The 26,429-nt window shown below is 36.8% G+C and overlaps 1 protein-coding gene across 1 annotated transcript; it reads right to left on the bottom strand.

Annotated features, from left to right (window-relative positions):
- Window positions 1-4,276: 4,276 nt before the first annotated feature.
- LOC115444719 (keratinocyte proline-rich protein) lies at window positions 4,277-18,181 on the bottom strand. The gene is given in 7 exon segments (XM_030170602.2): window positions 4,277-4,901; window positions 5,230-5,514; window positions 6,302-6,341; window positions 6,343-6,410; window positions 6,717-6,840; window positions 7,294-7,418; window positions 18,100-18,181. Coding segments are annotated over 7 exon segments (951 nt in total). The 5' UTR covers window positions 18,121-18,181; the 3' UTR covers window positions 4,277-4,613.
- Between the last annotated feature and the right edge of the window lie 8,248 nt (window positions 18,182-26,429).

Below are 26,429 nucleotides of genomic sequence, written 5' to 3'. Positions count from 1 at the left end.
TAAATATTAGCCAAGGCTGTTATCATTTTTTTATTTATATAAATTAATTCATTCATACGAACTATTCTATGATATTGTAAAGATTAAGCCGGCAAGAATCCTCATACATAAACCTTTCCTTGTTTACTGTATTTAAAGTGTGCCAAGTGTAAGGCTGTAAACTAATTACACTTTGTATCTAATTACTTCCGACATACAAACCGGTTCAGCCTCAGCTATTTTGTGAAAGAATTTAGGAAACATTTTAACTCATAAATAACTGTGATGTCGGATTTCTTGAATGGCACGCAGCACGGAAATAACGCACTTATATACTGGTTTGTACTTAATATTATAAAAAGTCCTTTGCTGCGTCTATCTGAACGCCATAAACTCAACTGCAGAACGAATTTCGATGTTTGCTATGGAGATAGTTTGGAAGGCTGGAAAGGACATAAGCTACTTTTATCCCGGAAAACACTGTTTCACACGGACAAAATTGCGAGAAAACGTTAATAATTAATATAATACTAACTGATATTTTGTTATGGTAGCAGAAGAAAGTAGGTAATCGAGCAGCTGATGTTAGTAGTCACCTTCGCTTATAACTACACGATCATTTGGTTTCATGTGGTTTCCGATTTTTGGTAGGAGAAATGGAAATTACTTAGGGGGACTAATTTTACTTCCAGCAATGTAAAGTCCTTACGGTTGACTGGGAAAGAGTGCCGGCATTAAGTCCGCCTATGTACAAAATTTATTTGGATGTGGAGTGCAAAAATAAAATAAATAAATAAATGTGATGACCAATGTAACAACTTTGTCAGACAGTGGTATCATTCTTATCATTATCAATTCAAGCCGCGCATAAGTGAAGCTGTTTACTAATGTTTTGATATTGACAATAAACTCCTAGACGTACGAAGCGTAATAACTGCCATCATCCATTTTTGTGATAGTAAAACCGTGCCCACGTGTATCCGGTGAACCTATGAATCCTGTTGACAAAGCTGGCCACAGAACGCAACATCACTCAAAATGGGTTTGAAACTAGTGCGTTTGATGTAAGAAGCGCAGGAGCATTGAGCGTTAAGTTAGACTTCCGGTTATTGCGTATTGTAGCGGTCGTTGACTTAACTCAGATACCATATCGGCATGCGTGATACTGCGACGAAATGCCTATATTTTTATTACAAAACCCTTGGAAGGTCTGATACTCTTCTATTCTTATACAGTTTCTATAGAGTAGGCACAACCGAATTTGTTTCTTATGTGGGTTACAAAAGTAATTTCGCTTTTTTTCTACTACTGGCCGCTTAATTGATCCAGTACTTCGAGATAGGATTCATTCACAGATAATTTGTGTTAGAAAATTGGGGATTGAACCCAATATCTTTCAGTGATATTCTCTATGAGGTAAGAAGTACCTTTAGTGATAAAGATAAATAGGAGTAATCTGGAAGATCCTGTATTTTAGTCTATATTTTAGTAAAGAATATAAGTCTATTTGCTTTGATGTACGTATTAGCTCGTAATTCAGCAAGTTTAAATCTTAATGGAATAACATAACCTAAATGTTAGTATACAACTTTGTGTCTTTCTGGGCCAGGAATCTGAATTTCAGGTGTGCTTACTCTAGTAATTTCGTCTGGTAATCTTAAGCATATATATGGAGTGATCAGTGTGATTCTTCGGTTTCATTTTAACAATCTTACAAATTCAAAACACTATACAATTTGGTAGGTTATTTGCTTTCACTAGGCAGCACCGTGCAGAGGCGGCTGCGGACGACAATTTAGACACTTCCGTCAGAGGAAGCCCGCAGCCATCCCTAATGTGCTGAAGAGGGCCACCGGTGAGTTTTAGGTGGTTTGCTCTGACCACCACACACATCTTTCCACCTACACTACCATCCTTCCATAGGAATGATAACCACTGACCCTGGAGTTTACCATTAGGAGTACTGATCGTCATTCAATTGCTTAAAAAATCCTACTCACTGACTCCAACACCGTTCAAGTAAGTACTAAAGTGATGCAATATAGTGGGAACACACACACATTGTGTGGAGGTTTCCCACAACGGCACTCACACGGCCCTCGCAAATAAAAAACTATTTTATAACAATGTAGTGCTTTATTTGACTTGTTGTGTAATTAAGATATTTGTGTGGTGCGGATTTGGAAGGGACTTGACCCCAGTGATTGGAGGGAACAATTGTGTTTTAATAAAATTATCATTATACTCAAAGTTACTTTAAAATTGGCTGTGTATTTCTTTTTGTAGATCGGAATAAAAAACTGGGACCCCGGGATATTCAACCCTTAATACCATCGCTGGTAGAAATTTTATTTTTGCACGTAGTTTCGCTTGAAGTGTTCAGAATAATAATCTTTATATATAAAATAATGAATCCCTATTTCCCTTGGTTACGCCATCACGCGTGAACGGCTAGACCGTCTTCAATATTTTTTTTGTGTTAATTATTGTCAGGAGAAGGATCTTATGAAAGAAAAAATTAAGGAAGTTGAGCGGAACGTTAGAAAATTTAAGAAAAGTTAGTTTCGGCGATTGACAGAATGCGCGCTGCAAATTCATAGTTAAGACAGGACAACGTCTGTCGGGTCAGCTAGTACCAAATAAAATAGGGTCAGTCTTCTATGATAGAGATATTTTTAAAATCGTTTCCATAGTTGATATTGGGTTTTTTTATTCAGTGTCAGCATTTTTTTCGCGGGTAAGAAACGCATTATCGCTACCACCACTTGGAGGGTGAGTGGGATGGTTATGTTGTTCACCGGTCTTACGGCCCATTGTCGACGCTCGGGAGTATAAAATCATCCGAGCGAGCGTTGGACCGAGTCCCTAACCCTGTATACCCTACACCGGCACACCAACCAAAACCCGCGGTGGCCTTCTTTGGTGCATACGGGTTCAGTGTCTGCATGGAGTCTGAAATTTGTGCCCGATATGACAAAATATCTCATATCGCATTGTGGCGAACACACATGGCGAAAAGTGGGTGCCCTGGTTACACCACTGCCTACCCTTTTAGCGATAAAGGCTTGAGTGTGTGGTATGTGTGGTTCCATAGTTCTAAATATTACCCTGCACAAATAGTAAATCGTATTAGTTATGTATGATGATACGTCTTTTAAAATTATAGCAGAGTAAATTGCTAGAAATGTCCCAAAAACCTGTAGAACCATCACACTTTAAATATAATTACATTCTTGTGACATGGCATTTTCGATCTATTTTTTCATCAGCGAGACACCAAGCCTGATATGTATTACAGGTCCATTAATACAGTAGAAACGTCAATCAGGGCTGTGCATCACAAAAAAAACGGTAGAATGGTGAATAAGGGCAACAATACCTAAACTGAATCAATTACCTAAATTGATATCACTCTTATCTAATTTAATTGATAAATAATTTCTGTAAAATTTTAGCTAGCTACATAGTTTTAAACAGTTTGTTCGATATATCTCTGTATCTTACTTATCTAATTTTTCCTAATATTATAAACGCGTAAGTTTGTGTAAATATTTGGCGATTTATTAGAATTAAAAGCAGAAACAGAAGAAGAACTGGTTTAAATATGAAATTTGGCATACGGGTAAACCATGTCCTGGCGTAATGTTTTTATCGGTAATTTGCTCCCGTGGAATATAATTGAAAAGTTAATCTGATTTTTAAATAGATGGCGTTAGCGTACAGATGACGCTATAAATTATTTTAGTGTTTCACGGGGACTAAACTGTGAACAACACCTAGTTATAGTAAATTTTTCTTCCTAGAACCACTTCTAACTGTAATTTCCTTTAAAACATCAAACGCTTACGCATAATGCCTGGATGCAAAACATAATAATTCATTCATATTTACATAGATAGATTTTGTCTCAGTACTTCCACTACCTAGTTAGATAACGGATTTACATCTTTATGTACGAAATAAACATTTCTTGTCAGACGTAATCTAAATTGTAGATTGTAATTATTGTCTTACAATGGTAACATAACTTAAAAGAAATGAGATTGAGGTGATTTTAATATATAGGCATTCAAAATGCAAATACTTTTAAAATGGGGTGCATAAGTACCTACCTCAAATTATTATTTTATTCGTAAAGAAAATTGTATTTTATGATACAAAATAACTTTAAATTCAGTGTAAATAATAAATGCTCAAAGTGTCATTTAATTTCGGTGATCTCTAAGTGTCTCAAAAGGTGGAGGTTACTCAATTGGTTGTAAAAAAAAACGTAGGTTGTATAAATAATAATTGGCACTATGATTTTAATCAATTTAATATTGCACTTACCTGTAAATTTCAAAACAAATGCATCAATAATTTTTTATTGGCACATTTACGACCCTTTATTAATTGAGCATTGTTTTAATATCAGTAGAAACAAGAAATCACTACACGACTATGCGCCTCTGTCTACAGATCTAAAGGTATTACCAACACTATTCACATTTAATAAGGTTCAAATTTAATTTCAAATGACGCTTAGTCGAGCATTCCCTATTTATCCAAAGGAATAAATACACAGCCATACCTAAACAAATGGATATCATTTTAATTAAAATATTCTAAATATTTACAAATGAGAATTTATTAAACTAGTAGGATCCGAAGCTGATGTCGTGGAGTGGCGCGGCACCGCCTTGGGGCAGAGAGTACTCCTTGAGGAGCTGGTCTAACATGGAGTAGGTCTGCGTGTTCCTCTGCTGGGGCACCTGGTTAGGCTGGTAGCGTTGAGGGGCGGGGGCGAAGTCATCGGAGCCGAACTCCTGGATCTGTGGGGCAGGCCTGAAGTCCTGCTTGGGCTTGTACTGTCGTGGTGCGGGTTCGGGGTTGAAGAAGTTGTCGTCTATCGGTGAGGGAGCGGCGCCGGCGAAGAACTGAGGCTGGAATGTGCAACGGATTGTGAATAAAAAATATGAAGCTACAGACAGTTTGTCTACGTACAATCGCTCGTTAAACTGAAGTCTTTTCACTTATATATAATAAGCCATAAAGAATGAAATAAATCGGCAATTTTGCTAACCTTTATGAAGTCGATAACGATACAAAGGACCATATTATAGGCCCAGTCTAATCGACGTTCCAAACATTAGGGCGACCTGCATTCATCTAGATATGAGCGTGTGACTCCGCTATCAATTTCCATCAGGCGTTATTACTTTCCATCTAGTATCACGTCTTCTTACTCAAGCGTGTCATCTGCTAACTCACCTTGGGAGGAGCAGGAGCAGAGTGCTGAGGTGGCGGCGGTCTCGGCTGCGGCTGGGGCTGAGGTCTATACTGTTGCTGGGGTTGCGGAGGCGGTCTGTACTGCTGTTGGGGCTGTGGTGGGGGTGGGGGTGCAGGCCTGTACTGCTGCTGTTGCTGTGGCGCGGGCCTGTACTGTGGCTGGGGCTGCGGCCGGGGCTGCGGCGCGGGGCGCGGGCGCGGGGGCGGCGCGGGCGCAGGCTCCTCGTAGTCGTAGTCGGGGGAGTTGTACTGCCCGCGACCTCCCTGCTGGAATGGGGTGGAATGGGAATTTGTTAACACATAATATGAAAGCAATGAGCTTTAGCCTTGAACCTAATTGATACATACTCTGAAAATTCAACTTGATGCCTGCCTAAAATGATACTTATGGGACAAAATAGACATAGCCAAGTATATATCTTTCAGTGAAATCGCATGATTTCACTAGTTATATCTAAGGTTCATGCATGTGTATCTTAAATATAACCAGGATACGGTATTATATAGTGAAATCATTAATGTAGCTACCGTCTCTCAATTAATAATAAGTATAAAAGCTGATCATAATAGCGATGAGTAGCCTCAAACATTAGCAACACTACTATACTCTGCGGCTTGATGACAGGAATGTACAAAGCGGTCGTAGCATACCAGAGGGACTATAACTTACAAAATACCTTCCACTGTATCTACGATCTAATAGGTACTTTAATAAATAAATAACTTAAAAGCGGCGATAGCCTAGTTGGTTGTGGAACGGACTGCCAAGACAAATGTCCGCAGGTTCAAACACCAAAGGCACACACCTCTGACTTTTCTAAAAAAATGATGTGTGTATTCTTTGTGAATTATCGCTTGCTTTAACGGTGAAGGAAAACATCGTGAGGAAATCTGTATACCTGAAAAGTTCTTTATAGGAATTTCGAGAGTGTGTGAAGTCTACCAATCCGCACTAGGCCAGCGTGGTGGACTAAGGCTTAATCCCTCCTCAGTAGTGAGAGGAGGTCCGTGCCCAACAGTGGGACAGTATATAATACAGGGCTGAATAACTTACAGTCTTAGGCTCCCTGGTAGACTCGTCAACGAGGGTGGGGAGCGACGGTGATGCCCTCTCCGGCCGGTTGGAAACCATACTTGTTCGCTCCGTACTCGATCACACGGAGCTGGAATTTCAAAAACGAATATTAAGTGTCGCCATCTTGGATCACATTCGAAATTGGAACAATCTAAATGGAACGAATGAAAAATAAAATTATTAATTCTTTCACACTGGTGGACGGTTTGAACCTAGTATTTAAGAATAGAGGGAGTAATTTGAAAATATAGTCAGAAAGTAAATGTTAGAAAGTTAAAAATTAAAAACACCTTATTGCTAATCTTCCTATGACTTTATATTTTCTGCATTTTTAAGTTAAAATCGAATTAAAATGAAATATCCCATTTTCTGAGTGAGTATATTAAAAGCATACCTTTCCAGTATTGTCCTTGTACCCGTATTTGCCCTTGACTTCTCCGGCGGGGGACTTGGTCTCGATCTTGAACGAGCCGTCTGCTGCCTCGTATCCGTATGTGTACGAACCATCCTCGTTGTGTCTGAAAACCATAGATCATTCATTTTAGTTCTTTCATTGTTTTTTGTACCCCGTTTATAGGTATTTCACGTTATTTAGGCAGGTTATAGATTAAGGGCAGATACTGTTTATTGTCGCCAGTGGACTGGTAATGTTATGTATCTAATTAAAAATTACCCATTATGATCTATGGAATAGTGTTAAGTATTCATAATGTGGACAAACTAGAATTGCTTTAAATTACCCTTTGAACATTGATATCGTTGAAAGATATCTATTTAACGTTCTGAATTTGAACGTGATTATTTTCTTAAATTATTAACTGGCTGAATAAAAAAGAATAAATCATTATACATAAAAAGAGTGTAATCAAAAAGGATATTACTTACCAGAGTTACCTTAAGTTCTAAATTTAAAATTAGTCACTCTCTTCAGTTATGAAACTTCAATAAGACAGAACAATAGAGGCCATTACCTGTTGATCTGCTTGAGGATGGGCACGGGCGTGGTGGCAGCCTTGGTCTCGGAGGCGATGTATCTCGGCGCGCGCTCCTCCGCGTACTGCGCGAGCGCACACGTCGCCGCAACAGCCAGCACCACCTGCCAACGTAAGAGAAGTGCATTAAAGCTAAGTTTAGATTTGCAAATTCTCGCAGCAATATATTGCACACAAACTTTCAGATGCGTTCACACTAGCGGGGATATTTTAATAATTCTACACCAATGCGACTACCAGTCCTGCAAGTGTTTAATACTAAAACCTCTTTAAATCCAACAACCTGAAATGTATCAAAAACCGACTCCATCTCAAAACGCGTGCAAAACTAAAAATAACACATTGTTAAGTAAATTTAATGTCATGCTCCATTTAGATGACCTCTAAATATCAAGGTCATGCGTGTTGCAAAAAGTGTTCACTACAGCGCTGTTTCTAGCTAAATGTAGAGGGCCTATTGTTGAGAGATACACGTTTAATGCGTTGGACTATAGCCGAAACGTTTACACAGGCTCATAATGCTGCATAACAGACGATTGGGTTCTGGAAACACCTCTGACTGCTAGATTGCTGGCGGTAGAATATTTGATATCCGCCCGGATAGCGACCACCGTATACAAGGTGTTAAAACCCGCCATAGGCCACGTGTGTCGCGTTCCGGGATCAGCCTATATATCCGGTTCCAACAGGCCAACACAACTCTGACCACTAACGAGGGGTAATCTTTCGTCAGTCGGCATTCTATTAAACCCCTCACCACTTACAGTCAGGTGTAGTGGAGTCACTCTGTCGTGTGTGTACAAAAAATCTAGCACAGCTTAGTATTCAATACTTCCAAGTCAGTTTCAAGACGCTGTTTCGTTTACGGCCGTCACCGAGATGATGTTGTTTTAAGAACTAATTTCTATCACTATGGTTCCGTGTCCGTTGCACTTTGTCACCCGAGTATGGTTAATCAATCAATTTATTTTGCAAATAAGTTATTATTAGCAGGCGCATTGTGGTGTCATCTAGCCGAAAGGATTATATTATTTCCGATCGGAATGTAAGCAATACATCCAAGATTGTCGGTGTGTGTGTACGGGTAAAATTAGACTGAACTGGGCATAAAAATCGGTCCGACACAATATCGCCGACACATCGTATTAACATCGGTTCAATACTGTTTGTCGTGGCGGCGGACGTAGTCAAATGCTATAAGGTGGCCAACTAATAAGTCTACGCGGAAGTGCGTAACCATATTGCAAACAGCAACAAGATTTTATTGCAGAGAAATTTATTTTAGAATAACGGCACGCACCACAACTATACTTTCTACGTTGAAATACGATAACACTCGAATAAAAATGCGTAATTCAATATTTTAACAAATCATATTTTTTTTCCGATTCATCTATACTAATATTATTAAGCTGAAAATTTTGTTTGTTTCTACTAAACCGATTATTAAACCGATTGTCAATTTTCACTAATAGAATGTTACATTACTTCTGAGTGCTAGACGCTACTTTTTTATCCCGGTAAAATATTTATTTCGGAATATTGTTTTTTTTTTCAAAAACACGGAGCGGCAGACTAATGGGGCATTCCACGTGAAGCGGGCACGAAAAAAAACTCGATGTCTCAGATTTTCGTAATATTTCATTATGTTATACCTGTATATGTCCTCGATCCAGATACAAAATATTATTAAAGTATAAAGCCTGGTAAGCGAGTTAAAGGACTTTGAAGTTTTGACTGGCCGGCTGGTATACGCCACTTCGAATCAATTATCAATTTTTACATGTTACAATAAAATAAATAAAGCAATGAAATAAATACTTCATTTAATGAGCTTTTTATTGTATTTTTGGAAATTGAAAAATGTTTTTTCTTTGAAAAATGTGTTTGAAAGTTTCAAACTTGAATTTCACGAAGTTGGCATATTTATATTTTTTTTATTTTTTCTAAAAATAGCTACTATTGTATAGATAATCCTGCGAAGTTTCATAATGGGCTGAAAAGTAGTTTAGGAGCTAGACCGATTACAGTGCCGAAGCGCGGCGGTCGCCAGAAAGAGCGAAGTAGTAAAACTTTCAATTAAACGAAATACTTTCGATTAGAGTATTTTATCATGTTTTGCATCGCTCTAACGATTCAATTACATCTGATTATAATATAAAAAATATATTTATATTACTGACGGTGCACAACAACATTTGAAACTTGGCAAGGATAATATATATATATACAATATTGGCTATTTTAGTAGAAAAAGTTATTATATAAATATGCCAACTTTGTGAAATACAAGTTTGAAACATTAAAATATATATGAATAATAATAATAAATAGTAGTAGTAATAATAATATGAGTTTGTGGCATTGATGTTCTAGCCTACATGTATAAGCGGTCGGGTATCGTGATGGCTTTGTTTAATGCGTTATGTAAACTAGCCTGTGTCTCCAGGCGTTTTAGGTTACCACCGAGACCGTCAAATTGCCCTTCTGCCATGTGAAGTGGCACGAAAATGAAATTCTACATCTTTACCACAATCCTGTTTGAAATATAACAAGTTAATACAATTAAATCTTTTTAAATGTTGTTGTGCACAGTCAGTAATATAAATATATTTTTTATATTATAATCAGATGTAATTGAATCGTTAGAGCGATGCAAAACATGATAAAATACTCTAATCGAAAGTATTTAGTTTAATTGAAAGTTTTACTACTTCGCTCTTTTGGCGACCGCCGCGCTTCGGCACTGTAATCCGTCTAGCTCCTAAACTACTTCTCAGCCCATTATGAAACTTCGCAGGGATTATCTATACAATAGTAGCTATTTTTAGAAAAAAAAAATAAAAAATATATAAATATGCCAACTTTGTGAAATTCAAGTTTGAAACTTTCAAACACATTTTTTTCAAAGAAAAATATAATTTTTCAATTTCCAAAAATACAATAAAAAACTCATTAAATGAAGTATTTATTTCATTGCTTTATTTATTTTATTGTAACATTTAAAAACTTGATAATTGGATTCGAAGTGGCGTATACCAGCCGGCCAGTTAAAACTTCAAAGTCCTTTAACTCGCTTACCAGGCTTTATACTTTAATAATATTTTGTATCTGGATCGAGGACATATACAGGTATAACATAATGAAATATTACGAAAATCTGAGACATCGAGTTTTTTTTCGTGCCCGCTTCACGTGGAATGCCCCTAATGCTAGTTACTAATGAAAAAACGAAATATCAACATTAAAGTTATTGAGCGATACAAAGAGACCAAACTAACTTAAATGCGCCTATTTTCGCCGCAGAAATTCACAACACGGGAGTACGTCCCCAAACAGACCCACATACGAAAATACTACCTAACAAAATAATAATAATAACCTAATTAATAACTACTATGATCCAGTATATAATTTATCCGTGTTCCAAATTACATCCAAATCCGTTCAGTTGTTTCTGCATTTACTTCTAAAGAACATCGAAACATCCAAACTTTTTCACAAACTTGGCATTGAAAAGTACAATAGTAAAAAGTAAAAACTAACAAATATTTTGGTAACCTCAACTCGACTCGACTAATAAATATTTCCGCTCCCAAAATTTTCTATACAAGCCTTATGGCCCTGCAAAGACTATCACATCAATGAGTGTCGAAAATTCACGCATTAATGCATTTATGTGTCAAATGTACTTGATTTCTATATTTACACAAACAGGTAATAAATCAAACTGGATTGGTACTAGTTTGGTACGCGAAGTTGTTGCGTTCATTGTCATAAATGCCTTTTGAAGGATTGGCTTGGTATAAGCCCTAGTTGTTGTAAATCAAACTTAAAGTAATAACAAGGTAGTACATGAATACGCTTGTACATAAGGGGCCTTATTCTCTATCCCGCACGTTATTTTGACAGTGTGTAACAAGCACGTAACACAACGCATCATGTTTAGGACTATAGAAATTTGGCTTGCGGAATACCATTCCACACACATTTCTCGAAGATAACATGACACGGCCGCGTTACGCGTTTACACTATCATACAGAATAAGGGCCAAGGTGTATTAATCTGTGGTATTATTATAATTTCAGTTTCATTTTCTAAAAGAAATAAAAAAAATCTTACTGTTATCTCAAAAGAAACAATCAACAATTCAGGTTTTTAGGTGCTTAATGCGACTTTTCTGGGAAAAAATATATAATACCTACCAAGCCAGCCTATTTATACAAGTCTAAATACGATAATGAAATCTATTACATTCAAGTCCCAGTTTGCTTTACCCTGGGGCAAGACCATATTGAGATATCCATTTTAGACATTTAAATGTTAAAGAACGTGTTATTATTTGTCAAGGTTTTTTTCAAGTGTAACATTGGACATTAGTAAAAATAATTGTTTTAGTCTTGTATTGAGATTTCTATGTAAGTATAGTGTGATTGAGATTTTGTTGAGATGATTTTAATTTATTTTTAGACTGTGTGATCGAGCAGCAATTTACAAGCGTTATATTTCGGATCGAATTGGACTATAGGAGCTCTCTCTATCATATAATATACTAAAACAAATTAAACAAAATGTTTTTTTTATTGCTTTAAATGACGAGACGAGCTTGCCGTTCGCCTGATGATAAGCGATACGACCGCCCATCAACAGTGGAAACACCATCCAACACCTTGAATTACAAATATTGTTTGCTATTCCATTAAGCTCGCCATACTGAGACATGAGATGTTAAGTCCAGTCCAGTAATTACACTGGTTACAGTGTGCTTCAAAATGAACACAACAGTGACTACACACTGGTGCTTGGCGGCAGAAATAGACAATGCGCACCTACCCAGGCGGACTCTCACATATAAGAAAACTACCACCAGCATTAGTTAGTAGTTACAATTTTGCTAACCGCTTCTGAGACAACGTTATGAATTTATATAATTAATTAATTTAAATTGTTATCAATTTATTGTCTTTGTGTAATGCTTTATATCATTACAAAGGCATTTTAACAAGCATGAATCTTAAATCTACTGGCATACTAAAGATCATATCTAGGAAAGTTTTATATCTTAATTTACCTGACATTAGTACAACGTTTATTATTTAAGAGTTAAGTTTATTACAAAATATTGTATAATAAATAGTATAAGCTGGCGACTTTTACCTTGGAGAGGAGGGCGGGAGAGTTTCTAAACTACTTCTATTGTAGAGTGTAATACAATTATTGTTATAGTACTGTAAAAAAAATCCGATAATTCAGATGTTTGCTAATTAATAATTTCCGTTATAGTATGCTTGTTCCTGCATAAGACCTTATGCACTAGATATAATATTATATCGTTGAAGTATTCGTGCATTCTGTGACTACAAAACGAAAACTATATTTTGTTATTTGTGTGAACAGGTAGTCCTTACATTTTATATTACTTAACTTCATGTAATAAACACTTCACTAGTAATAAACGCCACAAAACCCATCACACTTGACCTCGAAAGCAATTCCCAGTCTGAAATACCAAAGCTGATCTCATTTAATATATAATAAGCATAATTCAAAACCGGTCGGGGCGGGTTGTCGACTGCCGCCATTTTTATTTCCTAGTGCATGGAGGTGGACTACGTTCGCACAAAGGGCCGGATCGAAAGCAATGCGTTTAGAGGCCACGGCACGGTCGCGGGCGCCTCTCACTGGTAGAGCTGTGCCCGCTTTCGGCTGAAATTCGGCTAGCCGAATTCGGTTCCGGGTTGTGTTATGTATTTCCTGACTTACAATTAGCATATGCGATTCGTTTGTTTGTTATAGATTGGAAATGCTTTTGGAAGGTTACATATGACATTACAATATTACATTTAACGTTGGTAAGTGAAATAAACAAAATTAAACATAATGGAGGAAGTTAACGAATCCAATGTCTTTAATTTAGCCGAAGAAATTTAATTCTCAATTGCTAATGTTTACGAATCGGTTTTTAGATTCATATGAAGTCTACAATCTACATGATTCATGCAAATTGTCTACTTTGAAGTCATTATAAATTATTATATATTTAGTAATTCTAAAGCATATAACAAACCCGAAAATTCAGCTTCGGTTAGGAAAACGCGTCAATCTCTACCGGTAGACCACAAGTGAACTCCGATATGACAAGTATTGGTCAACAAGTTTATTGCCTGTAATCTGATAAGCCGCAATATTGAGCCTTTGCTGTCCTTAAATTTGTTTAAGCGTGAAGCGTTGTGGTTAGGTGGACTATGAATCATGAGTACGTGGGTTGATATCCTAGGTTGGGCGGTTTGTATTTGGTTTTAATTGCGCATTTATCTATCTAAATTGTGGATTTGTATCCGGTGCTTTGGATGCTTGCTGTATTTTAGCAAGGGTGGGTGATACGTATGCGGTTTTGATGGGGTTGGTATCTTTTAGAGTAGGTGTCCCTGGGATACTGGAATTCAGGGCGTAGACGCTGTGAGGGCCCGGAAGAGTGTAGACAGGAAGTAAGGAATTATATAATGGGTAGAGCAGTAAAGAAGGGGAAATGTTTGTGAGCTCTTACAGGCCGCGATGTGTATTACCAACGACGAGGTATACATACTTGACTGTGTGCCGAGGGCCGCAACAAATATCGCTTCGTGCATGAGCGTGTATTAGGTGTGCAGACTGAGCGCACAAGAATTGCCTTGGAGGGATGTGGGGGTTGATTCAGCTTGTCTATTTCTACCAAGCATTATAAAGCATTAGTATGTTCCGGTTTTAAAGATATATAAAAGTTTCTGTTTATGCAGACAGATCCGCTTACACAATTGTTGAAATCTATAACTTGATCCGAGCACCAGAATAGACGTATTATCACGTAATCGAAATAATGTTAACATAACAGAGATGCTTTGCATTTTTCCCTTCGTAGTTTTGTTTAATCATATTTAGTGTCGTGGAACATGATATGAATTACATTTTTGAGTCTAGATCGGTGCGACATCGCATTTTGATGACTTCCTATTACATTAATTTAACTCAGACGTATTAGGAAATATGCATGTACTTTGAAACGTGCTGACGTAGCGCGTTGAAACAACTGAAATTCAGGAAACGAGACATAGTAGATAGTTCTACATACGAACGCGCGCTGAAAATATGGCTTCTTCAAAATACGTCTTACGCTTCTTACGGAAGCCATTAGTAATCACTTGAACTGCACGAAAAAGGAAGATTAACGTCACAGTTTTCAACTGTAGATACTATAGCCTTGAGATTTTAGCACCAATCCAGCAGCCAGCCTGTTATTAAATAACCAATGGGTTCCTAATGGGTTCCCCCAAAAACTTTGCTTCACGGAAGAAGCCTTAGAAACTGACATACGAAAATTGGTAAACGCATATTAATTTCAAAACGTCACGGTCTACGTAAAGCCGCGGCCTCGAACCAACATGCCAGCTATTATCAGAGCGAGCAATGTCTCTTAAATTGAAAGTGTGATACCCGCGCCCAGCTCCGAAGGCCGGTGACTATGGTTGTTTCCAAAACTTATCAACAAAGGGGACACAAAGGCAATAAGTAGTGCGACTACATATACTCGAGATTCCACAAAGATGTATGTTGTCTTGTGTTATAAAGAATTAAGGGCTAGAGCTCTTGAGCATTTGGGTTTGAACCCAAAATAGTATTTCTGGATGTCATAAATGTTTTTGTGTCAGAATTGAAACAAAATCGCAATGCGCGACGAAAACGAGCTTGTCAATTCATTTCTTTTCGTTGTCTCAAATTTTTTTTTTATCCCGAGATTGAAATCGTATCGGATGTATTTAGGCATGGTATACATAACAACACATGGTTAAACGGAAGAGTACTTGTAAACCATGCAGTAAGTACTCATAAACTATAAACGCATATCTCCCTTAACATTTGCATTTTTTAATTCATCACTATTTTGTCACTTTCCATCTTATGCGAAATTATTTGGGAAGATAATAAATTGAACACTGCAAACACCAATTATTAAAAATGTTGTGTTTTAAATTTAGATAGTTATAACAAGCAATGTAAATTTTCATGATTTTAATTGACTGATTCAATTATTCGTTTGACATTTTGGAGGTCAGCTACATTAAAAAATAACTACATAGAAGTTGTACATGTTACATAAAAGGCGCATAAATTATTTAAATTTATTTTTCATGATTACAAATTATTGACTAAAAGGATTTGCTTGAATTTATGATTATATAATAGCAAAATGTAATTTATAATATATGCATATAAATATTTTATAGAATAGAAAAATATTATTAATAATAAATGAATACAAATTTTAGGCGATTGTGTGTTCTTCCTTATGCAAAATTAAATTTTCTAACTACGGAAAATGGGTGCAAGCTTAACCTTGTCTACCCCTTTGGAGATAAACGTGCGAAGTGTATTTATTTATTGTTTTGTTTTTGTATAAGACACCCTTAATCTCACAAACTACAATAATTCTAGATGGTCAATCTTCCCGCTTTAGTATTCGAGGACAATGCTTTACTGTACAACTTTATACAATAAATTGACCACTCAAAATCGAACACCCGCTAGGACCTTGTCGGCTTTTATTGCGTTTTAAAGGTCACGAAATCACGTGTAAAGGTAATTTTATGTAACGGTTATTAACAAGCCTTTATCTATGCTTCGCACACGGAAGGCACGCTTTATACAAAGTACGTAGGAAGTAAATGAAATATAGTCCTAAGCCTAAATTAAAAGTAACATTGGTACCAAAAACTACAAGGGAGCAGCCCTGGATCCTGAATTTTCGTTGCGGTGGCAAATCTGGAAAATGCCGTCCCCGCCTACCTATATTTTTATTTGTTATCATCGTTTCGCGCCTCGTGGAAAGTTTATGAGTTTAGTGTAGTGGACGTCTCAGTAGTCAAAGTTGCGTTCATAATGAGTATTATATTCGTCGGCCAGTTTGTATTTGCCGCCCGGGGCATGGACACCGGATTGACCCCCCCCCCACCCCTATTCCCTAGATCCAGGGCCGCAAAAGCGTAGATATTCCGACCTATATTCGCATAAATGTTATAACCAAAAAAACATTTCCTACGCCGAGTTTTGACACATATTTACGAGTTATTGCCTCTATCAAACCTTGTACCATACGTTTCAGACTCAACGGCAAGTATGTCACGAAACTATCAAACGAAAGCAATTTAAATATCCTTTATCAAAATCAAACAAACCGAATTGTTCTTATTTTTTCTCCACAGGAGTCGAACTTGCGGCATATCGATTCATTGCCGACTCGTTCGTTGCAAGATTTTCAAAATATAAGCAGAATCCACTGAATGGATTAGGATTCATTTTAGCACACAGATAGACCATGCCCTACATTAATATATGAACTATACAAAATAAAATGCTTTACTAATCACGTAGGGAAACATAGTTGCGCTTATGATAAGTCAAGCTACATGAGAATATTTAATTATTACTCCAATTACGTCGCTTATCTACAGACATTTTATATTGAAGTGAAATGAGAGAGTACAAAGTAAACAAAGAAGTCAACTCGAGCTAACAAGAAAGGTATATTGATTGTTTATCCTTAAAAACGCAGCTGAAATTTTAATTCCGAATTTAATAACTGGCGCAGGCATAAATATCCTGAAATTTAGTTTTCACGAATTCTAAACGGTGTTTGTATTTTAGAAACATAATTTACCGCAAATAAATTACATCGCTACGACCATGCAATATTAAAAAGTTATTTAATCTATGCACACAATCAAATTGGCAAATAGCGTTTGTACAATGTACAGCCAATGATTTGCGGAAATGCTGTTCATGTGCTTTTAATACGGTCACACTAAATAAAGGAATTTTGAAATAGTTTAAAAAAAAAACTTTTTGAGAAATTCTTATTTTTGCCAATACTCCGCTTACAAACCAACTGAGTGTATAAGAATGGAGCTCTCAGGCAGATCACAAAACTAAACGAGGTCACCTATTTCTGTCGAGAGATGAATAACAAAAAATCCATTATATTTTGATAAATCCAATAATTAATCAAAAACCCACTAAATGAAAGAATAGGCAGTCAAAACTAAAAATACCCTAACTGTATGACTTTGTACCTTCGCCTGTCCGACTCAATAAACTACACAACGTCGTCGCCTCACGAGAAACAATCAATCTGCAACAGCACTGTGTAACACCACACGTAATTTGAACAATTAAACACGACAACTGTTAACAAAGAAACCACTTCACTGCCGTGTGACGTCATCCGTTATGACACTCATATATTAATTAAGAAATTTCACTGTGCAGTTATTGGAACGCACTATTACACCGGTCACTGTAAATTGCACAATTTATACAAAAAACCTAGTAAATTATAGTTAGGCAATGGTATTTGGCTTAATGTTTAAATGCATTATGTTTTTCGTATAGTTACTATGTCATGATAATTATGAAATGAAAATCAGAGGCTCAGAAAAAAATGTGTTCGCATTTATAACTGAAACGAGTTAAACTTATTGAAAACATATATAAAAATGACTTTTTATGTGCCGTTAAAATAGTGGTATAAAATAAGAATTAAATAAAATAAAAATAAAATAAGAATTCTATTAATATAAGCCAACCCTTAATTTTATTATTTTAAACTATTTAAAAATAGAACACATATTTTTCCGTTATTACTGGCACAAAAATAGCTTACCCATATCTCAAAATAAAAAAATTAAACACAATTAAAAAATAAATTTAAAAAGCCAAATCCTGACTTCCATAAATAAACAATAGTAACGTACCAATCGTGCGAGTGGTGCCATGTTTCAAAGTCGGAGGCGCGGCGCTTGTGTGACCACCTTTTATAGCCGACGCAGGGCGGCCTTTCACTTGACTAGAACCCGGGGGATGCCGCTGGGACCCCAGCCTTGATAATGCACTACCATCTGGTCAGTGGTTAAAAGAAAAATATTTTTGGCGGTCAAGATGGCGGCCAAAAGGGCGGGATATACGCGGATTGAAGTATTCTTTTTTTGAATTTATAATAAGAGGCCGTTGCTGAGATTCGTTGAAGGTTTTATTGTAGGGAGGTTTTTTTATTGTTATCAAGTATGAACGAGTTATGTAATGTGGTTTTCAACAGTTTATTAATGACATATTTATAGCCTGACAATGCTTCTGTGTTTAAATAAGTAAATATTAGTTTTATGGTATGAATATTACACATTACAAACCGCCCGCTAAACTACACTCCAAAGTTATGAAAAATACACATTTAAACTAATTTTCGAATGGTAAAAAAGAAGAGCATTAGTAGCCTTTTGTTGTTTTTTGATTTAAAAATAAAAATAATGTGGTAATAGGGTCTCTCGTGTTATTTTACCTACAGTCTATAATCTTTGGTAATCAGTTGCCCCTGACGTTTATGGATAGGCGGGATTATAAATATCTAATGAGTTAAATATTAAAATTAGATGTAGTGTGTGTACTTTACTTTAGCACCCACAGCATTTCCAAACGAAAATCTAACACACTAGGACGTTATTTCGCAAAAGAGACCTAAAAATCGTGCCATTAAGTAACTCAGACGGTCTTTCCTCAGTGTTTTGACATGTCTTTCTTTAAACGAGGTATAAAAAAAATCGGTACGCAGCGGTTGACCTGTGCTTTTTGTATACAAGAACGGCAGTGATCCCATTGCGCCTAATGGTAAGTGCAGTAGTATAAATAGGATGTCGACCGACGAGAGATGATTACCCCTCAGCAGTCGACACAGTTATGCCGGCATGTTGCAACCGGATATATATAGACTGATCCCGAAACGCGACACACTTACGTGGGCCATTATAGTGGATTTTAACAGCTTATGTACGGTGATCGCTATCCTGACGGATATAAAATACATCTTACCACCATTATTCTGGCATTGTCGAAGTCCATGGGCGATAGTGACCACTTACCACCAAGTGACCCGTTAGTTTGTCTTCATTCGGAGGCAATATAAAACTAACTCTACTATAAAGATGATGAACTGATTATGACATTAATTAACTCTGTGGAATGCTTGGTGCGTGACATTCTGCACGCGCCCACTAGATTCTTTAACACGATGCATAATAATGTTTTTTATCCTTATTTACTACGATCTAGATTATATAATTACAAGTAAATAAGAAATAGCTTCCTAAAATAGTAACGTAGTAAATATCGGACATACAGCAAATGTTATAGCAACATATTAGTATACTATTGTGGGTATGGATTGCGGAGGATTTCGTGTGTAAACGAAACGCGTATTATAGACTGTCTTGATGGTTTAGTTGTATTACGGTCCGACTGCAATGCTGATGGGGTTCGATTCCCGAGCTGGGCGAAGTGATATTAGGTTTCTTTATCAGTCAGGAGTCTGGAATTTGTGTCCGACATGGCGATAGGTTCGTGGGTCCACTAGTTGCGCCTCTGTCTACCCGTTCGGGAATACAAGCCGTGAGTATGTGCTCGCATCATACAAACATTTGTATCGCTACGCAGATAGAAGCCGCTACCTCTCCTTCTTCAGCTCACTCGCTATACTACAAGGTTGGTGTGAATCATCGATATATATTACGTACTAGATGTGGCATTCCGAACACTGACTGTGTTCAACTGAATTGAACTGCAATCCATTCAAACTGGCTTTAATATGGTGTCAAAATTACCAGCTATATAAAGCGCTTTAGCGCTGAATGTTTTAAAAGTTTGGTTAGACGAGGTTTGATGTTTTAACGCCGCAGCGAACTTTAGTTGTAACTTGAGATTTTGAAATAGTTTATGTGGATGTCCGTGTCTATAGAATGTACGTCAATGGTGTGAATGCTGTATACAAATAGTTGCGACGCTTGTCATTATGAAGTGCCTATTCGTCTCGTGATTTACTAAATTTGAAATAAGACAGATATTGACGTTCCATCAGTCTGATGCCGGCCATCAGGCGAGTCTGTCCTTCATAAATACGAAGTCTAAAATTCTGCTTGTAAATGGAAAAAATTCGTTTCCTAAACACAGCAAAAATGTGTGATACACCTCTGACCCTTGCAAAGGGTTAAAGACACGAGTCTGATTTCAAATTACATCTTTATAAATTATCTCCTTATTATTCAGGTTAAATGTGAAAAGGTATAATAATAACTTAAAAATTACTTAAACAATAATTGGCATATCTGAGTTCAGCAATTCAATAATTGTCAGGGGTCCACAAACTAGGCCATGCCTGTATCTTGGGACACCTATAATGAGAGTGTCAAAAACTTATGTTCAGCCAGTAGTGCAAAATACAAACAAATTGAAACCAAACAAATAAAACAGTTATTTTAAAAAAGAAACAAATTAAAATCTACAAACTCTACAAAATTTCGAAAGGTAATTTATGAATATCACCAATGTTGAATAGGATCATCACTTTCCTTGGTCAAGGAAGCTTTTACAATTCTAGAAGAGTATTCTATTTACTTTGTAATAAGTATATCAGTCCTACAACTGTGTCGCAAGAACGTTCGCGCTTTGGTTTCCAATCGCGTCTTGTGCGGAAACTATTTAAATTAGATCGTATACTCTCACAAGTTACATATTAATTTGCATGAAGAAAGTGAACTGTATTTTGGCATGCCATGAGTATTTAGATGGCTGATCGCTGTTGAATTGAAATGGTGAATCGGTGATTAGAAAAATGATAAACTTCTCGTGTTAGGTCTCTCATATGTGAGAGTTCGCATGGGTAGGTACCACCGCAATGTTTATTTCTGCCGCCAAGCAGTAGTATGTAGTTGCTGTTGTGTTCCGGTTTGAAGGACATTGTAGCCAGTGTAACTACTGGATATAATGAGACTTAACGTCTCATGTCTCAGGATGGCGAGCGCAGTGGAGTACCAAACAATACTTTGTAATTCAAGGTGTCGGATGGTGTTTCTACTGTTTATGGGCGGTCGTATCGCTTACCATCAGGCGAAAGGCAAGCTCGGCACGTCATTCAAAGCATTAAAAAAAATTACATGCACAATAACCTGCATGATTTACATGCAGTTTATGTAAGCTATAAAACTGTCTGGTGTCGATTCTCAGAACATCCCGATATACAATCTATATACTATCACTAGACGAAAAGGTAACTATTTGTGACTGTTTTACTTTGCTATCGCTCTTTTGATGCGGTGAAATTGAATTAAAATTCAGCCTGTATTTACATAATTATTCAGTCTATGTGACTTTATACTAAACGAATCTTAAGCATCGAGTACCTAGTTCCGATGTTCGCCTCGTAATAAAAATTTCACAAACTTATTCGATAATACTAATAGACAAACTCTTATCACATAGTAAGCTTTATACAAAGATATAAATAAGAATATAATTATATAATTTTATCTGCATATAAAAGCGACGATAGCCTAGTTAGTTGTGGAATGGACTGCCGAGACAAATGTCCGCAGGTTCAAATACCAAGGGCACACAACTCTGACTTTTCTAAAAAATTAACTGTGTATTGTTTGTGAATTATCGCTTGCTTTAACGGTGAAGGAAAACATTGTGAGGAAACCTAAGAAATATTCTATTAGGAATTTTCGAGGGTGTGTGAAGTCTACTAACCTGCACTAGGCCAGCGTGGTGGACTAAGGCCTAATGCCTCTCAGTAGTAGAGGAGGCCCGTGCCCAGCAGTGGGACAGTATATAATACAGGAGTGATATTATTATATATATTATATCTGCATATAACAATATAAACCGACGTATATGGTAAGTGAAAGTCTGGCGTGTGATCTTGTATGTCCTGTGAGTTTATGCAGGTCGTTTGTCAGAGGACCTTGCAACTTGCGCCCGCGCATCGAGCAATCGCGCGGTTGAGCAACCGGCCGGCGGTCACCCTACGTGCTTGATGGTTGTAAAAATGTTTTGACAAGAGTAAACCACTTTTGAAACCTAAACTGATTAGTGACACTATTTCTGTGTAATATAGTATGTGCGGTTGGTCGAGGGACCTGTTTAAGGAGACTGTTCTGTGTTCGATTCTCGCCAAGTAGATATTAAATATATAGTCTTCTTTTTTACGGGAATTCAGCACTTTGATATTTTTGACTTCTTAAGCCTGCGGTTTGAAGTATGAAGGGAAAACGCCCCATACTTAAAATTCATATTCCTACATAATGAGCGACACGATTTGTCAATTAGCTAGCATACCGGTACCCAAATGTTGGAAGGCTTATTGTGAAGGCTATTCTGTCATTTTGTCTTTTATTTTTATTAGGTATTTGTATCTAACGTCATATCAAGCACAAATTCTAAACTCCGGGCTGATACTAAAAAGGAAACCCAATATCGAACCCGATCTCAACAATACAGCCATACCGTGATACAACTTAATTAACAATGAACATCTACCAAATAATTGTAACAATTATATTATATTGTATTCCTCTGTTACTCGCGGTTAAGCTAAGAACGCAATTTTCTCAAGCAATGCTGTGTACATCTTTAATTGGTACATGTATTAGTTATTAAGCCTATGCAAAGTGTGTTAGACTGTTGAATATATGTACTATTGATGTTCCTATTATAGTAAATAAATAAATAAATTACAATGGATCAGTGTCCATCAACTTTAGATACAAGAAAGCACCCTATTCTTGTCGGCTTCTCTTTTTATAGAATCTAATTATTAGAACGATTTGAGACCGCATTCACGTAAATTATCACCTATATGTTGTCGGGTTCCCTTTCGCCACTGACTCCAACCTTAATTGGGATTAGTGGATCATTGTTTTCATTTAGTCGGCGCCAAAACTTGAAATTTGGACATTTGGCTTTTTGCCACTTGGCAACGAAACGTCTGCATGTGCCAATCAAGGACCCAAAACAGTAGCAATAACTTTTTTATTGGCAATTTCGACATTTATCTTGATTCTGTGGCGCAGTAGTAATGAGCCGACTTTAAAATGCGGAATCAGAAGTTCTAAGATCAAGAAAAATCTATACTTATAATAAATCTGTAGAGAGGTCAATTCTGTACATGAAATATATTTCCAAAATAATAACTATCAGGGGGTGATTAGGAATCGATACTGATGCCAAAAATGCAATTAGTAAAATTTTTATCTGTCTGTATAACCGTTATAGAAACAAAAACTACTCGACGGATTTTAACGAAACTTGGTACAATTGTTTGTCATACTCCTGTGCTGGTTATAGTATACTTTTCATCACGCTACAATTAATAGGAGCAGAGCAGTGAAGGGAAATATTGGGAAAACACACGTGTAACTCCCGATAGCTTAGCAGTTCGAAGCTTTCTCATTATATTTGTCTACTCTTACGTTTATAACACTCTCAGTCATCCCTAATTAAAAAAGTTAACATTATTAAATATTCCATAAAAAAGAATCATAGAAATCGGTATAGAAACACCAAAGTTATACATGAAATACGCTAATAATAAGCCATCACGCGTGAATACTGAATCATGCTATAAGCTTCCTTTGATTTCACCAGGATCCCATCATCAGACCCTAACCGGACAATCGGACCACCTGCATACCACCATACATTAAAAAAACATCCCGACAAATTGAGCACCTCCTCCATTTTTGAAGTCCGAAATCCACGCGGGCGAAACTGCGAGCGGAAGCTAGTGTTGAATAAAATTGTTAGCGTTAAGAATTTCGTAGATATCTTTTTGAGTAAAAATCTAAAAATTGATGAAATTATTAGTATTATACGTTAACAATCAGTCATGTTAAATAGAATATAATTAGGCCGGCCTTGTACAATTTTCTCTAAGCTAGTTTCTGCGGCGGCCCTGCGACCTCGGATGCTATCGGAGCCTATGACGGGATCTCACCTAACCGCTTAACGATCAGTATGAAGATAATATTACAGTTAATATCAGGCTTTTAGTGCTGCTACTTTGAAATTGTAAAATATTAAGTTTGGAATCTATTTTGTACTCAAAGTGGCACAATATAAAATATCACATTACGTATTATTTTAAATACTATTTATTTTCATAGATATGTCTTGCGGCTTCATTTTCGTAGATATTAAGAAATTTAAAAAAAAATATATTTTTATTCTTGTTTTGACATTTTATATTAACATATTTTTCGCCGCATTTCGTAATGTTCACAGCATACAATCTTCTTGAATAGTGCCGATTTCTAGCTACCATAGTATAGTTGCACTCCCTATGGGTTTGAGTCTCGGCTAGGATCGAAAACTTTGTGATTGTGTTTTTCTTTTTTGATAATTACTCAGTAACAACTTGAAGTTAGGACGTTGATGATGTGATACCCTAGTACGATGTGATAGCCTTTGATGATGCGCCTGATCTCTCTCCGGTCATGTCGGATCACCGTCTCACCGAACTATGAGAGTGACGGAACAGAGAGTGCACCTGAGTATTACACACACAAGCACTATAATATCTCCTGCGTACCTAGCAGATCTCCGTTGAGACTGGCAGCTGTCGCCAAAATTCGATCAGGAAGGATTTATTTTATTTTCAGAACCATTTATGTTTGAACATAGTTGACAGCGTCACTGTATTCGTCTTATATTTGACGAGACTCAGAAGTAAAGATACAAGTTATTGTACGTAAAATACAACTATTTATAAATTAGTACGCTTCTTACAATCCTAAAGTTAACAGACGGTTAGGGACAAAGTTAAACATGTTCTAAAAAGGTACAGAGCGAATTACACGATATTTTATCACACGGCTGACACCGCGCGTAACATTAACATGCCCAGACGTAGACCAGGAGTCTTCATGTTTTGCATATTGTCCTTTTGGATAGAAATTTGTTTATTGATCACGTATACAATTATACAGCTTTATACAGTAAAAAAACATAAACAAAGTCTTTTGATATAATATCAGCCCTGTATTATAGACTGTTGTTCCAATCCCGACACTGGCCTATGTAGGACGGCTCACCACGCTCTTATAGTGAACTGCTAGATAGTCCATTTCCGCCCAAAATGTATAAGAAAATTCACAGTGTTACCTAATACATTGGAACTTATATTTTATAGGGCATATATGATCAGATAAACCTTGTAGGGCAGAATCATGAACATTTCACTAAGAAATATGTAATTTTGATTTACATTACTTATTTCTTAAATGCGAATTATAGATATCATAATAATACTTGCTCCCCGTAAATTAGACATCAACGAGCTGCCATGTATTATAAGAGTAAGCCAAGAAAGTACCGCTAAATAAATATTCATGTGATCATCTTAAAATGTTATTTGTGTGAAAATATAATTTATAACAACATTTTTATGTTTAATATACATTGTCATTAATATGATTCTTGCAGGTATAAGTCTTACTCCCGCACCTGATTCTTAATAATTAACTTGCTCTACGTATTTAATTCTTACGTTATATTTGTTTTATAAACAATAAAGAAGATTTCGAGCACGAAGGCTGTGGGTCTACACGTGCTGACGAGCATGAATGATGAATGCTCATGTGTCAGATTACAAAAGCATTAGCCTCGTTTGTGCCGAATACTTGGCAGACACGTTACTGGCCCACTCCTTGAATATTATTATACAACTGACGGAGCGAGCAAGTTACTCGACTGTCTGTTTGTGCATACACACATCACGCATTTATCTCTGAAGGGGTATAATAATATAATAATAATATCAGCCCTGTATTATCTACTTGCCCACTGCTGAGCACGGGCCTCCTCTACTACTGAGAGGGATTAGGCCTTAGTCCACCTCGCTGGCCTAGTGCGGACTGGTAGACTTCACACACTTTCGAAATTCCTATAGAGAACTTCTCAGATGTGCAGGTTTCCTCACGATGTTTTCCTTCACCGTTAAATGAAGACTGAAGGGGTATGCAGAGGTGCAACCAGGGCACACACTTTTCGTCAAATGTGTTCGGACCCATGATTTGATAGGGGGCGAGCCTATTGCCATATCAGGCACAGATTCCACTCCGGGTTGATACTGAGCAGAAAAACCCAAACATTTTGTCCGACCTGGGATTCGAACCCAGGACCTCAGAGCACTGCCGTACACAAGTAGAACTATGCCACTGAGGCAGTCATTCTGTGTGCTTACATATATATTCATGACGGG

The sequence above is a fragment of the Manduca sexta genome, chromosome 24, assembly GCF_014839805.1.
Source record: "Manduca sexta isolate Smith_Timp_Sample1 chromosome 24, JHU_Msex_v1.0, whole genome shotgun sequence".
Lineage (NCBI taxonomy): Eukaryota > Metazoa > Arthropoda > Insecta > Lepidoptera > Sphingidae > Manduca > Manduca sexta.
Note: the sequence above shows the minus strand (reverse complement) of the source record. Positions and strands in the feature narration are given on the sequence as shown.